Consider the following 17966-nt stretch of genomic DNA (forward strand, 5'->3'; position numbering starts at 1 on the left):
TTATTAGACTAAAGACATTTTTTCCAAAACTTTCCATTTATTACACATTTACATCCACATACACATTATATTTGTACATTCAATACTCTTTGTGCGTGCCTTTGTTCTTAATACACATTTTTATCCTGTGTGGCACAGTTTTATCAACATTTCACATGGTGTTTTAATATCATTGTCATGGTACCAGATTTCCTCTATTTTCTTCATGAGATCTTCGTGGTTGTAACTGTAAATTTCCTTGTCCTCTGTTTCACAATATTCTACAAATTTTCAATTGGGCTCATCTCAGGGCTATTCTCAGGCCAGGACAACACTTTCAGTTGCTTTTCTTCCACATACTTGGCAACAATTTTGGCTTTGTGGCAAGGTGCCCCATCATGCATAAAAATGGCATCTTTATTAGGAAACCACTCATTTATTTGGGGGAAATGATTGTCCCTTGAACAAGGTGTAATCTGTCAGGATCTTTCAAGGACATCACACTCCAGACAGTAACAGAAGTTGGATGCTTTGCAAATTGCTGCACACATTCAGCTTTGAACTGTTCTCCATGTCTCCGACAATCATACTGGCTGCCTTCTTCCGTCACAGTAGATACAGATTCCTCAATGAAGCGTACCTGAAGCATTTGTACAGAATTGCAAGTTAGAAAAGTTGGGAATAATAGCATAGGAGACTTCAACAGTCTCAAAATTCAAATGTGCATGTCTTCAGTATCAATAAAACATCATAATTTCAAGTCAAAACTTCTAATTTTAGCCACCAGACTGACTTAATTTACCATATCATTGCACATACTTAGCACAGTCCTCAATTGTCCACTCCTGAAGTTGTTTAGCCCACTGCAATCTTTTGGTTTCCATGGCAGGTGTGATTTTCTGTTTTTTCCTTGGTCTGCATGCCTTTGAACCACTTTCAAACAGCCTCCAGCCCACTGTTATAGGTGAAACTTCAACACTCAAACCTTTCAGCTGATGCCTTATGTCTGTAGAAATAAGTTTATAGTTCATTACTGCTGTGATTGCAGGTCTTCTCATTGTTCTAAGACTGATTTTTCTTTTACGTCCACATTTTCATTTCCTGTCTGGCTTGTATTCCCCAACTTTCTGGACTGGAAGTTTGATTCTGCTTATAGTTTTTATAATACTCTCATTCTGACAGCAATTTTCTGCTGTGTGTAATGATTTTCAGCAAGAAGTGCTACCACAGCCAAAACTTTCTGAGGTGAAACATCTTTTGTCTTCCCCATAACCTCACTTTCTTTGGATACTCCACAATGTATTTCTACAGCTAAAAACATGCAAGTTCACAAGCCATATAATGTCTTGTTAATGTAGCAAGAAGTTGACAGAATAAATAACAAGCTGAAGTACACCACAGAAACATTAAACATTACTGTAAACAAAGTTTCAGCACATGTACACTGACGACTAACGCCAACAAAATTTCGAGGGAAGAAGGCCAAATGTTACCAAATGTAAAAAATTCTGTGATCCGTAATTTTCTTGGAAGTGAAATATCGTTGTATCGATCAAACCATTAAAACAAATCAATTATTACACTTTTCACTCCTATTTTTACACCAGAAACATAAGAGTATCAACAATAATCATTTAGTCTAATAATTTGAACACATCTGTACCACAAAGAAAGTTATATTAAAAATGGATAAATGGTCAGGAACTGATTGAGATTTGTACTTACAGCTTCAGTTTTTCAAGTGATTAGTTAGTTAAAACACTACTCCAAAAATTGATAGATAACACTGTAAAAGAAGCTTAGTACTTCTCATGAAAGAACACAATAAAATACAAATCATGACTTATTTACAACATGTAAAAAAGTATGACAGCATAAGCAAAAATAATAGGTGACCACAATTAAATTGTTTGCATACAAATCCATCAAAAACTGTGAATACATAGTTCTTTACATGGAATAGGTTCATGGTTTTTATAGTTGTTGCAACTATTACTATGTTACTTTCCAAAATTAAAATTGTTACCATTTGTTGTTACCAATGATAACTGTTACCATTGTTGTTGCTATGTTTCCTCTTTACTGTTCCAATTTTGATTACTATCTCTTTCAAAATGCCTATTGTGGTTCTGTTTCACTTTTTTCCAAAACTGGTGTATTGTATCATCTGTTCCATACACTGGGTCCCACTGTACCATCTCCTTTTTAAACTGTCAATCTGGCTGAGCTAATTTTTTAACTTGATTTGTACAAAACTGTTTCACCCTAATACACCCTTCTGTGTAATTTGGTGCACTGAGAAATTCACTTTTTGTTCTAGCTTGTTCCATGTCTCATCAAAATCTATCTAAAAATCCTTTCCCAAAATCAATTTTTCCTTCTCATCTCATCCGGTAAATCTCCCCTGACTCAGGGTTCTGGCTGACTTTCCCAAATTGTACCCCTTTTCCAAAAGCTTGCATACTTAAACCTTGTGTTGTATTATCCTCCTGCCATATTTTTTTATATGTACAGTCACATTATACTGTCAAAAACTGATTATTTTCATTGTTATCATTCTAATACTTTGAAAAACTATAATTAGATACTAATTACATCTCTTCCACTTTGTGAATGGGTATGATTTTTTATGTTTGAAGCACTTCTGGAAAAATTCCTGTCTGGAGCATGCCATTACACATATGTATTAGAGGTTCACTCAGCTTTTATAACAGTTATTTGTGTTCAGACTAGGTCTACCGTTAATGCCAATTGAGTGCTTATTTAATAGTTCCTTGATAGCTTTTACTTCTTCTCTAGTTATGTTGCTAATAAACATTGAGTTTTTGTAACATCAGTTTTTTCTCATTGGTTGCAAACTTCTAGCTAGAGTTTGTTTCTGCTTGGTTGCAAACTCCTAGCTTAATGGTTTTGTTTCAGATCTTCAGTTCTTCTATAGTTGTTGAAGATGTTTAGCAACAATATGAAACAGGACAGTTTGTTGTTAATCACATAGTTATGTTGAACAGCTGATAGGAACACTGAAAGAAGACTGATAGATATTATAAGCTATGAGACAGACCTCAGACACACATGGCCACTGTCATCTTTGGGTGCACAGTGGCCATATGCATGTGAGTTGTGGGTGTTGGACAGGCAGGGATGAAAGCCTCGCAGAACACGCGTCAGAATTTTGAGTCAGTGGAAAGATCATATTCATGTGTGCAATTGGAGATGTGAACTCCAGAAACAGTTGTCATTGGAGAGAGAGAAAAGATTCACTGTTGTGCAGAACATTGAGGTGACTAGGATATTCTTCTCAAATAGATATACTTGGTGTGAGCATTATTGAGTAGTCACAAGCCAGTGAACATCGTGCTTGAATGTGTCAGTGTGTAGGGCAAGGTTGTATGGCGCAAAGTTATTTGTTTTGATAGGCTGCGAGTAACTGTACTGAGCTGCAGTGGAGGCGTACAGTGTATGATGACAATGAAGTGGCTCTGCTCGGATATGGCAGAGTCGGCCATGTAGAGTTGTTGTGCACTGCGGTGACAATGTCCTGTGTAGGCAAGAATGCAGTGTACTCAGCAGCAGTCTACCCATGCCCAGGTACAGCAAGGATTGTGATTTCCTGTACAGGTACAGGAGTGGCAATATTGGCAGAATCCTGCACAGGCCCAGGCATGACACAGAACGTGTATAGGTGCAGGGCAGGTCATGGAGAGACTGTGGTTTGTTGATCTGCAAAGGTTATTATTCCAGCCAAGCATGGTGATGTCAGAATTGGAAGCTATCAGGAGTAGTCAATCAGCTTGGCTGCTATGTGCAAGGAAGAATGCAGAACCTGTTATTGCAGTGCATGGTTGTCATCAATGTGAATGTGATGTTGGTGTTTCATGGAATAGTGTTGATGTAAAAGTTCATTTATGATACCACTAATTATAAATAAAGTGTCCAACAATAGTAGGCCAGGTTTAGGTTGGTCTGGATGAACCTGGGTATTTTCTGTGGTTGTTTTCAAAAGCCAGGCAACCAGCAGCAATAAGGGCAGTTCGAATGAATTTGCATGTAGTGTGAAATATGCATTGTCCATGGTGAATGACAAGAATCCACGCAGCAGGAATGTTACAGTCCAGTGCATAGTGTATCTGCATGTAGTGTACAGTGATGAGGTGCCACAGTGGATCGTCTGTAGCTTTCAGTGTCTAGGACTTGAGGTGTAGGTTGATCCACTGTATAGAATCACATCACTTGCACAAAAGTGGTTATATGCAGGTCTCACTGTCATAACTGTATTGGCATGAATTTTACCTCATACACGATTGCCCCAAGTTGTCATGGTCACCAATGTGGGAACTCAGAATATGGATAGCTGTAGCATATTAGATACACAATCTGATATAAGTAGAGCAACACACATTTTATAGAAGACAATATACACGGGACATCCACCCATCAACAGAGTAGTAGTGCTTACTAAACAGTCAGAGGGAGTCCACAAAGTCACTCTTGGTAGTGAGTGATGTTGTCATTTAGGTCGACAGCTGCCACAAATTTTCTAACTCTTATTTCTTACAACAATGTTTCCAATTCTTTTTATATACTTCTTAGTTTCATTTGCTGCTAGCATCAAAAGTTGCATTTTTTTAAAGTACAATTTCAAAACATAATGTCTGGCATGAAGAAATAATTTGGGAAATACTTTCTTAACCATTCCTCTCATGACCAGTAGCACTATGTTGGGAGATTGAAGATCCACATTAGAAGTGAGACTGTAACAATGCTCACTGTAAATAGGCCACTATTGACATATCTCATAGGTAGCTTATATCATTTGAAAGTTATCAGACAACATGTGTAAACTTAAAGCAATTGGTAATAAACAATGAGCTGCTCACTTAGTGTAAGTGCGAAAGCAGCAGTTTTTTCCAGTGCAGTTGTTGTTTATCTGGTACTTTTCTGTTTATTTACACCCTTCCTAAATAAAAGTAGGTTTCAGTAGATTAGTATCACTTTCTCGTTAAAGAAACTTTCTAATCTTTTTATATGTAATTTGATTTGTTACATGTTCCTAAATAGCCCCTTTCATATTGAGTTCTACTAAATACGCTTTATGTAAGAATGTGTGAATAAAATCACTTCAAGTTTTCCAGATTCACTTTATGACCTTCTACGCTGTCTGATTAACTTGGCATTATATTTATAATCTTAGCATATAATGTTATTACTTCACATACTTATTTTTCAAGCTGTTCTATGCTTAAAGGTTTTATGAATAAGTTTTGTGAGATGGAATCCATTTAGGTCATAATTTCATCACATGTTAAGTACAGCTGAATGCTAATGTTGCACATAACATATATTTTTCTCACTGTAATTTGAATAATGCTATCATCTGCAGGATGAACTTATTGTTGAGGTTGATATGTCTCATCTTGTTGAGAAGGATTTGCTATCTGTCACATTCAATGCATGGCTGACCACAGCAAGTTTGAACAATGGCTCATCTGACAGATGTTCACTTGATTTAAAACTGAAAGCTACAGCCGACATATATATAATTGGGTGAGTATTAACTTCAATTATTCAAAATTGTGTTTTTATACTAAAATTACACATTAAATTAGTTATTCAATTTTGATTTCTTATGTTGTCTGATATAATTATATTAATTGCTTATAGAAAAAGGTTGATAATTAGTGTATGAAATATATGATTAGTTTTCAGGTTTATAGGCTAATTCACACATATACATATATACAAATAGAGAGATATAGATGCTCTGATACCAATATTATACACTAAGACTTTAAAATACAATAAAATTCCCATAGTACTATTCATTCACAAAAATTCTCAAAAAGAGTAGAAGTATACAAAATAGAAAGAAATATTAATTCTTTTTACAAAGTTACCAATTCATCAGAAATATATTTGACTTAAATAGGTAGTACATTGTGTAGCTTGTAGGATGACTTCCACTTTCACCTATGTAGGTGTAGTATAAAGTGATAGAGCCTCTGGACAACTATTAATCCTACAAGATACATTGCTTATTTCTCATATCTCAAGAGTGACTGCACAACCTTACAAGAAATTTTTAAAATGAAAAGTAGTTATGACATGTGCAACACATGGGGAATAGATATCAAAAGTTGATATGCAACAATTAACAGGCCCCTTGGGTTGTGAATACTCAATGGTGTATTCATTAATATTCAATTCAATTAGTATCTGGTATGCTGGCTTTACAAAGTCAGTCACAATCATCAGGTAGCACTGGATTGTATTTAAGCAAAGTCCATACATAACTATTATGCAACTATTGATTAATGTCCTCTCATTGGTATGCTGAATCCAACATCACTCACTAGCACTTCCAAAAACATATCACCAACCGTCTCTCACTGATAAATTGTGAAGTTCGATCAGGCTCTTTAGTTGTGGATGTGTTCCATGTACAAATAATTTTAGTAGAGTTGTTTGATGACCACAGCATGCATCAACAGGTAAGGAAAAATCATTATGTACTCCTCAGAATACAGCAATTATGGCATACGTAGGTGAAATAATTGCACAATCTGAAACTATATCTGCATTTATACTCCGCAAGCCACTGTATGGTGCATGGCAGAGATTATCTTCTACCACTATTGGTAATTTTCTTTCGCATTCCACTTGCAAACAGAGAAAGGGAAAATTGACCTATATCTCTCTATGAGCCCTGATTTCTCTTATGTTGGTTGTCCTTAGGAAAAATGTACATCAGTGGCAGTAGACTCATTCTGCAGTCAGCTTCAAATGCTGGTTCCTACGTTTTCTCAATGATGTTTCATGAACAGTATGTAGTCTTCCCTCCAGGAATTCCAATTTGATTCACAAACCTATTTTTCTTAAACAGCTCCAGTAAGCAATCTTATCATGTTAATTTACAGGCTCAAAATATCCTAATTGAAACAGCTATGTACCAGTGCATGAACTCAAACAAGGAAGAAGAAAGAAAGTCTAACACTACCAGTGATTGAAGGTTAAACTAAAGATATGTGATGCTATAAATGTGACACAGGACAATCCATCCATAATTGAGGATTATATAAAAATTGTCACCACGATGTACAATCCCAGCATAATAATATTAAATTAATGTATTACTAATAGATTAGTTAAAGGATATCTCAGTAATATGCTTTTCTGCTCAATGGACTGATCCTGAATTAAATCAAAACACAGAAATAACTAAATTCATTCTGTCTTCTTACTAGTGCAGAATTTGTAGCAAGCAGAGTGAGGCAGTAAACTGCATAAAGAAAAAATGGTTTTCACTATCTTACCTAACTTAATTCAAAAAAATATTGAAAAGGACAATGAAATTGCAGCCATAAAAGTTATTAAGTTCATCTTTATTATTGCTGCACTTTACCAATTTAAATAAATTGGAGTTATTGATAAAGAAAGTAAATAAAGTAGAATTGGATTTATAATTTGTGGGCACTTCAACATTGATTTTCTTACAAAAGGTGACAAGTGAGGAACCCTTCCCAACCATACTACATCCTACAATTTAAAGACTGAAGCACATGCTGTTACCTGAGAAAACAGTGTCAGACCACTTTCTAGTCAAGAAGAGTTTACTCAAAACTTCTGTAAAAAGTTTCAATGCAGTCTCCAATAACCACCTCAAAGCTTGAAGAGTCACAACCACCTCAAATACTAAGCTTGAAATAAAAGAGAGTACTGCAAACGGCATATATTTAAATATATATGTAGATACTATGGTCAGGATAAAATAAACTACTTCAAAAGCTTACTAAACAAAGAAGAATGGTCACAGGTTCATAATTTTAATGACCTACGGGAAAAATATAACACCTTTACTGATGGATTAACCTATTATTTCAAAACTGTATTTTAGCAATACTAGAACAAAGCATGGGACCAAGGGTTTCATGCCACAAGAAGAGACAAATACATAAAAGGTGTACCATGGCAAGCACACAAACCATACAGCAGGTGTATGAAACTGTAGAATTTATTTAATTTATGAAAATATGAATGAGCTGTTACATTTTAAACTTTATGTTTAGAAATTTTATAGTTAATTATCTCAGTTTTTACAGTTTTAATAGGGTTGGAAAATTCTAGAGTTTCATACACCTATAAGTATGGTTTACCAAGCGGGAAAGTGCCTGCAGACAGGCACAATGAACAAAACACACAAACACAAACACAGAATTACTAGCTTTCGCAACCGATGGTTGCTTCTTCAGGAAGGAGAGGGAAAGACGAAAGGAAGTGGGTTTTAAGGGAGAGGGTAAGGAGTCAAGGAGTCATTCCAATCCCAGGAGCGGAAAGACTTCCCTTAGGGGGAAAAAAAGACAGGTGTACACTCGCATACACACACACACACACACACATATCCATCCGCACATACACAGACACAAGCAGACATATTAAAAGGCAAAGAGTAAGGGCCCAATACAATTTCCTTTCCCATTTCAAAAGTACTGTAAAAGGTTATGTATGATAAACTTATGGAATCTGTAAATAAAATCAAAATCCTATGTAATAAACAAAATAGATTCACAAATAAGAAGTCAATAATAGCTGCCGTTTATGAGTGCAGAAAGTATACACTAAGCCTGACAGACAAGAAACAGGTATCACCAGATGTATTCATTGACCTATTCAAAGCTTTTAATGTGGCATGTCATAAGATTCTGCTGTGAAAGCTTGAAAATTATGGTGCTCCAGGTCTGTTTAATAGTTGGATGAGATGCTGCCTGAGAAAAGATAAGCAAGCAGAGAGAGTGAAACACACGAAAGTCAATCTTAAATCTATTTCTGAACAGTTGTCAGGTTATAATCTAATTAAATAAGGCATACCAATGAGATAGGGAAGTATCAGACACAAGTGCAAGTTTTGACAGGAACAGTATATTATTCTTAGTTATCATTATGCAAATACTTTCATCATTGTACCAGAAGAGGAAACAGTGGCAAGCATAATTTCCTTATACTCATTTAAATTTTGAAAATGAAACTAAATGTAGTTTCTCTGGATATCTCACTTGCAATAATGTGTCGTACACTATTTACTGGTATGTACATATGCTGGGGAAATATCAGACAATGCTGCGGACTTATAAAATGAGGCTTAATGCTCCACGAAGGTGCAAAATGATTACCCTCAAAATCTTGAAAAAGTCATTACCACTACAAGTTCAGAAAAACTGTCATACAGAAAGACCTTTAGCAAATTTAACACACTAAGCTCAACATTAGAGAATAAAATTGATAATACAAATTGTGGATGATTGTAAGGCCTTCTGTCTTCAGCACCAGTGAATAAAACACTCTGGTACATGGTTTAGAAGGGCTGTGAATTGGGGTTTTTCTTTTACCTCTGATGGTAAATGGTGCATAGTGAAAGGATATATTAATAAATGAGGACAAAGAGAAAACTATATTAATTATAATATATTAGGTTGTGTATAAGTTCTTAGCATTTTTGTTTTGCATGTTGGTATTCCAGTAGCCATGGATTAAGTTATCAGTTGTCATTTTTTATTTGTAGTTGATTGTTGCTATTCCAGTTTACATATTGCCATTTTGTCATTTGGAGGTAATGAGTGAAGCTGTGAACACTAGAAAATGGAGTGCCAAGTGGTGTTATCAGACCATTTCTGACTTATTCTTCTGTTTGAGTTCAATAGAGGAGTGACAGCTGCAGAAGGAACCAGAAATATTTGTGTCATGAATAGGGATAATGACACTGGACAGCATGGCAAGAAAATAGTTTTCTCATTTTAAGGAGGATCATTTTATAGTAGTGACTCTCCACATTCAGGAAGATCTCCAAGGTTTGATGAAGATCATTTTAATGCATTTCTCCACAATGATCCACATCAATGGACTTGAGAGCTAGAAAATGTGATGTACTATGAACATTTCACCCTCATATGACATCTGCATGTAATGGGGAAGGTTCAAAAATTGTTTGCATGGGTACCACATGCTTTAAGCCAAAATCACAAAAATCAGTGGGTGGTCATATGTGCGTCTCTGCTTGCTCATCATCAGTTGGCTTGTAAACAATACCAACCATTCATGGCATGTGTTGTTACTGGAGATAATAAATTGTGCCCGTATGCTAAACATAAGGAAAAGAAAGGAATGACTAGCCAAACCAAAGCAAGAACTCCCCATAAAAAGACCTGTGCCCATTCACAAAGATAGTGTTATGCATGTGGTGGAACAGCAATGCTGTGGTGTGCTACAAACTGCTTCCCCAAGATGTAACCATCACTGCTGAAAATTATTGTCAACAACTGAGACATCTTTCAGACAGAATCCAAAAACAATGACCAGGAAGACTGTGTGATGTGCTGCAACTCCGTGGTAACACCTGCTCACATCATGGTAGACTGACAAAAAACGCCATACATATATTGCAATGGGAACTCATTCCACACCCATCTTATTCACCTGACCTTGCGACCATGGATTTTTCACCTTTTTTTTGCTCTCTATCAGACAACCTTCAAGTATCTTCCTTTCTGTATGAAAATGCATTCCGATCATGGATCAATGAGTTCTTTGCCTCAAAACCACATGACTTCTTCAATCATTGAATTGAAAAGTTACCCCAGCATTGACATACTGTTGTAAACAGTGAAGGAGAATATATATTTGGTGACTAAAGCCTCTGTTATGAGTATCTGTTGTGTTTATTACACTAATGGAAAAACACTATGAATTTTCACACCAACCTGGTTATTATATTAAGCAACTGACTATCTGTGAACCTTAACTGCAGCTTGCTGAAGAGAGTTATGAGACATTGAAATCATATTTCCAGAATGTCTAAACATGTGTGAAATATTTTTTGAACACCACTTAAAATATTTTGTAACTGTTTATACCATCTTTTCTAAGGATGTAAAAAGAATTTCTAAGCTTGTGTATTTTTTAAAATGATAGTTTGCACTAGAAATTACCATTTCAGGGGGAAATATGGACCTCCACATGGAAATTCAAGAAGCAGCCAAAATTGCCTCATCATTTGGGTTAACATCAGACTGTCTTATTTGTTAGGAAGTGGTTACTTAAATAATAATATTACAAAAAGGAAAGTTGTTACTCACCATATACCGGAGATGCTGAGTTGCAGATAGGCACAGCAAAAAGACTGTTACAAATAAAGCTTTCAGCCATTAAGGCCTTGTCGACAATAGATGACAGGCGCACACACACACACACACACACACACACACACACACACACACACAACTGCCATCTCAGCTCAAGCAACTGAAACCACACTGCGAGCACCAGCAGCAGTGCATAATGGGAATGGCGACTGGGCGGGGGTAAGGAGGAGGCTGGTGTATGGAGGGAGAAGGATAGTATGGTGAGCGTGGCAGACAGTGAAGTGTTACAGGTTTGATTGAGGGCTATGGAGGGATGGTGGAGGGGGTAAGAGGGGGGAAGTATCGGCAAAGGAGAGAGGTAAAAAGACTAGGTGAGATGGTAGTAAGACAGCTGTATAGTGCTGGAATGGAAACAGGGAAGGGGCTGGATGGGTGAGGAGAGTAACTAACAAATGTTGAGGCGAGGAGGGTTACGGGTACGTAGGCTGTATTGCTGGGAAAGTTCCCACATGCACAATTCAGAAAAGCGTGCAGTGAAGTAGTCATTGAAATGATGGCTACTTCACAGCCTGTGCCACGTGGATCCTTCCCACCAACACTGAAATGATGACTGCTTCACTGCCTGTGCCATAAGGATCCTTCCCATCAACACCAACTTTCCTGAACTGCATAGGTGAGGTGGGAAGTTTCCCTGCAATACATCCTATGTCCCCATAACCCTAATGGCCTCAACTTTTGTTAGTCCCTGTCTTCACCCACCCAGCTCCTTCCCTGTTCCCATTTCAGTACTAGAAAGCCTTTATTCCACTATCACACCCAGTCTTACTTTTCTCCTTTCCCAATACTTCTCCGCCCATCCCTGCCTCTCCACAGCCATCCATCTAACGTGCAGCATTTCACTGTCCACCACACCCACTGTATTATCCCCCCCCCTCCCTGCACCAGTTTCCTCCTTACCCCCACCCAGTCACCACTCTCATCATCCACTGGTGCTGCCACTCCCATTGCAGTTTCAGTTGCCTGACACTGCAGTTGTGTTTGTGACTTGCATTTGCATGGATGTGTGTATGCGTGTGTGTCTATCATCTACTGTTGACAAAGGCCTTAATAGCCAAAAGCTTTATTTGTGACAGTCTTTTTGTTGTGCCTATCTGGAACTCAGCATCTCTGCTATATGGTGAGTAGTAACTTCCCTTTTCATGATATTATTGCAAGCATCCTGGATTTGCTATTGTTTGATTTTTACTTAAATAAGTTTTTAATTTCATATTCTTTCATTGTTTTACTCTTCAATGTCATCCTAAACACATTGTGCTTTTTGTTATGTGAATTTAATATTCTTTGCAAAGCTACCTTACAGAATATTAAAATTCCATCTATCAGTAATGGGAACACTTATGTTCCTTTCGTACATTAACAGTCTAAGCAGAGATCATGAAATGATAAAATTTGCAGATGACACAAAAACTCCATTAAAATATAAAAGTAAGGAAAAACTGCAGCTGTCAGTAAACAGTGTCACAAACTAATTTAATCTCTGAGCACAGAATAAACAGCGTTTATTAAATAGTATGAAAGCAACTGCACTAAAATTTTACAATGACTTGAACAAGGGTATGAACATCTCATTCCTCTCTAGCAATGATAATCTATTTGGTGACATTACAGAAACCAATTCTTGGGATTTTGGCTTCAAAGGAATTTAAATTTGAGTAAGCAGATACAATGTCTCAGTGTCCCATTGAGCAAGACCTGAAACCTTCTTTGCTCACTAAAATGTAGCTGTAGTGAGAAAACAGTGAAAAGTATATATGAAGCCCACTTAAATGCTCCCTTTTAATATAAGATCACATTTTGAGGGAACTATAAAGCACCTGTCAGCACATTCATACACCAAAAAGGGTCATTAGATTCATATTTGGATGCAAACCTAGTAATTTGTGTGAAGTTCTGTTAAGATCTCTGAAGTTTCTCCTTTATATATATCTACATTTTAGGAACCCTTATATTCTTTAAAGTAAATGTAATAAGTAAGGACAGAAGACTGCAAGAAAAGCAGTATTCATGATCAGATAAAACTAAAAACACCCCTTCCACATGGAAATTAAAATCTATACAAACTTCACAAGATGTAAATGATAATGTTGAGGCTTACATCTTTAAAGTCATATTTACAGCATCACTGATTTTATTCCACTGTAGGATATTTAAAAATATGAATTGCTTTGTATAATTTTTTTAATTTGCCTTGAAATGTTTTTAATTTTAAATATGTATCATAGAAATCACTTTCATCTGTATACATATGACTGACTTCTCCAGTGTCTTAGGCATAAGCTGCTTTTGTAGACTACAGGACCAATAACAATACAATACCATACAATGGTTAAAGAATTGGTCATGAAACTTGATAAGAAAAGTTGCAAAGATTTTTTCTTCACATGCAAAAATTAGGAGCCACTAAAATAATAAGGAACTGAAATGTTTTTATTACAACAATAACACAAAATGTTGAAGTTCTGGAAAAACACAGCACAAAGTATGTTCTAAGCATTGCAGTGGTGTGTCTGGCCTGTCCCCCACACCATAATACCACACTGTTGTCAGAACTGAAGACAGAAAGCCACTTTGTTCTGAGCTGCAAAAGCATCCATGTGCTTCACCATGCTTTATGTTTACATGTATTAGCTCTCCTCTCTCACAGGTTTGAATGACCCTGGTCTTTATTTATGACAATTTTATAAATTTATATACAATTTATAACTAACTCATTTCGGATCTAGTTTACCCATGGTAGTGCTAGCAGCCTTTATTGACATTCACTTGCTTCAATACTAATGGAAATTAGAACTATGACTTTATTCATAGCTGTTGTTTGCAGAGCAAATGTAGTATATACTTCAGAATAAAATTTAGTTGTCAGTTGCATAATTATTGTTATTTTGCTTTATTAGTTTAACAGACTAATCTATAATCTTAAGAAGCCTGCAAAATTGTGATATTATAAATCATTAGAACTTGGACATTTGGGCTTACATTTATGTAAACTGGAAATGTATTAATTAATACTGGTTTAGCAGATGTCAACATCTTCTTCACAAAAGTATAATGTCATAACATATCCAAATTTGTATACATTGTATGTGATAATTATAAACAAAGATTTACAAATTGATAAATATATGTGTGCTTCCACTACTTCTATGAGTTCCTTGCCATGTATATAAGAGGAAAAGCGTGTATAAGTGGAAAAGTCTGTAGTGCAGAGAAGAGGGCTTTAGGGAAAGAAGCTACACTGAAATCGCAAGCACGTAAATTTATATAAAGATTGCGTATTTGCTTTGAAACAGAAAGGAACAATGTTGGGCCTTTGATATCAATGAGTAAAGTAGTTGACAGAGTGGCAGAAGCATTGAACATCTCCACAACAATAGTGAAGAGAGTAACAAATGATAACGAGGCTGCCAACTCAGCTGCAAGCTCTATTATTGTGATGCCTGGAAGGTCAAGGAAGAGATGATGTCGTGTATCTGAAACAGACAACTTTGATGGAAGTGCAATCAGGCAAAACATATACCCATACTACAGCAGGAAGCAGTATTCAACACTTAAAAAGTTGATGGGGTCACTGATGGACAGGAGTGTTTTCACAGGCAGAACGACAAGTCTCTTCATTGTTTTTTAAAAAAATAGCTTCCATTTAAAAAAGTTCTCAGGACAAAAGGTATTAAAGGAACACGGAAACATTGTAGCATGGAGATGATGTTTCCTGCATGAATTGCTAGCAGTGAATCCAGAAAATGTAATATGGATTGACAAAACATGGGTCATCATGCATCATGCACATTCCGTCGCATGAACAGATGATGTGCGCCATGGAACTGTGAGTGTGCCAACTGGTAAGGGATGGTGACTAATTATAGTTCATCCTGGCTGTATGAACCATTTTGTGCCCAGTGTTATGATGATGTTTCAGTTAAAAAAACTGCCAGCTATAATGAGGAGATGAATGCAGATACATTCAAAGACTGGTTTGTTACTTGTTTTCTACTAAATGTCAGTTCTGGTACTGTTTTTGTAATGGACAGTATGCCATGCAATTCTGTACAATTAAATAAGGCATCAACAGCTGCTGAAAGGAGAGACAAAATAGCCAGCTGGTTGAAGGATATTAAAATAGGCTTTGAACAGAATATGTGGAAAGTGGAACTTCTGGAATTAGTGAAATGATACAAGCCTCAGAAGACACATTATGTGATTGATGCATTAGCAGAGAACCATACCCACAAAGTTATATGTCTTCCACCATACCACTGCCATTACAATGCAATTGAACTCATCTGGGCTGAAATAAAAGCAGATGTTGCAGAGTGAAACAAAACCCTTATGTTGCAAGACACAGAGAGGCTGGTATATGAGGCTGTCAGATGAATAATGTCAGAAAATTGGAAGAAAGTTGTGAACCACATGTGGAAATAGATTACAAGGTCAAACATTGAAGAATCTGTTCATTATATTGTAATTTCTTTATCACACAATGAGGACAGCAGCAGCAAATGTACCGAAGACTATGTGATCATAATGAGAGATATCCAATCACATAATGATGATCTTGGGGTTTCCGTTCTCCCACATGAAAAATAGAAGTAACATCCTTATTTGATATTTTACATATAACATTCGTGCAATTTGCTTTACCTTGCTAATGTTGAAAATCTGTTTGTGTGTAGTTTTTATTTCGGCTGGAACCATACTCATGGTAATTTTTTTAACGTTGTTACTGCTATTTGAGGGTAATAATTTTGATTTTATTGTTATATGATCCAGAGTTCAGCCATAGGCCATTTTCAAGTACAGTAACTTATTTATATGTCAAAAGATATCAGACTGATATGAAATACAGCAAAATCTGAACTGTACAACAATAAAATAAAAATTGTTGCAGTCAAATGGCTGCAACATCATGAAATAACATATTTATGTGTGTGTTTGTGTAAGGTGACAAACGCTGGTAGCACATGTGAAAAAATATTCCACCAAACAACACATCAGTCAGCAGAATGCTGCCCCTACAGGAATGCTGCAATGAATGATGGGGCATTGTTAGGTTCTAAAGGAGCTGATTGTTTCCACGGGCAGAAGAGTAGGACGGGAAAGCCTGTCACCCAGCTCCACCTTCCGCTGGCTTTCTGCCCATCTGTGTTGAATACTGGCAACTGCACTGCCCACTGTCAGAGCTCTTCTCTCAACATATGGAGTACAGGAATGCAGGAAGGAAGTGGTGGCAGTTACATGGGCTGTGCATGTGGTACATGATTGTCTGAGCCTGTGGGGAGTGACACATGCTGCAGGTGACATGGGGATGGGAATTATTAGGGGGTTACAGGACAACAGAATTAAAAACTGTTGAATTGAGGGTGTAGGGACAATGGGTTACTGGAGATTGAGACCAGGATGATTATGGGTGTGGAGGATGTGTTGTAATTATAACTCCAATCTGCTTAGTTCAGAGAAGCTGGTGATGAGGGTAAGATCCAGATGACTTTGACAGGACAACACCAGTAATAAAGTGAGAAAATAAAAGATAAATACAAGAAAGGAGAAGAAAAATAAATGATGGTAAATGTTAAGAGGAAATGGAAGAAAGAAAGAACAAAAAGAAAAACTAAAAAAACTATGCAAGGAATTAACTAAGAGCACAAACAGAAGCTAGATACTGACAGTGAAGATTAATACAAACAGAAGCCAGAACCAAACTCCAACCAATTGTCTGATGATGTGAAAAATTCTAATCTGTCATATTTCATTGTGCTCTACAGTACTGAAAAGCTCAAACGTAAAGTGTTAAGGCACTTTCTTGCTATTATAGTTTACACAGAGTATTCTGTAACAGAGTTTGTACACTACTAATTTGAAGTGCTCCCTTGTGTCCATAGAAGGATTATTATTTTGGTCATTCCAGCAAATAAAGTTGAATGTTATTTGAACAGCATCAGTATGTGACATGAATGCTCTCACTAGTGTGTTACATACTGAATTTGTATCATTTACCTGGGCTGAAGCTGGGATTTATTGGAAAGTAGGTACTTACATAAATTCCATAGACAATGAGAGCTAGAGTAATTTGAGAGGAAATATCTCTGTGTTTTCAATGTATATGGGAAAAAGTTTTGCATTTTTAGTCTTGTTTTGGTAATAATGTGTATTAATAAATATGTATAAATATACATATATATGTATATTAATGTATATTAAATACTCTTCCAACAAGTACCAATTTTTCGTTTTACTAAATTCACTTTTGCCATATTTTGCAATTTTTGTCTGTTAAATTAATTTAATATTCCCTTTCTTCATGTCTAGGAAATCTGCCAAAGAGGTGGTGTCATATTCTAGTGGAACTGATGCTGTCTTTGAGCAAACATATCAGGTAATTTATAAAATCATGAAAATAACTATATTTCATCACCCTTTGATCATTCTCTGCAGTGGTATGGACAAGTCACTTCCAAAGACATATACAATATAAACAGTACAGATAGCACAGCATGCAAACAAATGTGTGTCTTAACTCTATACTTTGTTGTCACTGAGTGCTGGCTTACTTACAGGGAAAAAAAACCATCTACTTTGTTTGTATTTTGAGTAAGGTATACCTATGATGTATATAAATATTTAGCATGGTTTATTTCACTTGCAAAAAAAATTATGTAGTTCATATACAAAAATGTTTACAAAACATGTCTTAAAAGATGGTAAGCATTATAGGGGCTTACAAACCTCATTCTTTGAGTTACACCTTTTAGAAAACTGACCGTTTTTTCAAGACTTCCCCTGGTATTCATGGACCAGTCCCCT

General features: G+C 36.2%; 1 protein-coding gene across 1 annotated transcript in view; it reads left to right on the forward strand.

Moving 5' to 3' along the window:
- LOC126268030 (integrin alpha-4-like) overlaps nt 1-17966 on the forward strand; it is a 568589-nt gene that overhangs the window by 409377 nt on the left and 141246 nt on the right. The window contains exons 17-18 of the mRNA XM_049973452.1: nt 5360-5523; nt 17472-17538. Coding sequence (XP_049829409.1) covers nt 5360-5523; nt 17472-17538 — 231 coding nt within the window. The remainder of the gene's footprint in view (nt 1-5359; nt 5524-17471; nt 17539-17966) is intronic.

The sequence above is a fragment of the Schistocerca gregaria genome, chromosome 4, assembly GCF_023897955.1.
Source record: "Schistocerca gregaria isolate iqSchGreg1 chromosome 4, iqSchGreg1.2, whole genome shotgun sequence".
Classification (NCBI taxonomy): domain Eukaryota; kingdom Metazoa; phylum Arthropoda; class Insecta; order Orthoptera; family Acrididae; genus Schistocerca; species Schistocerca gregaria.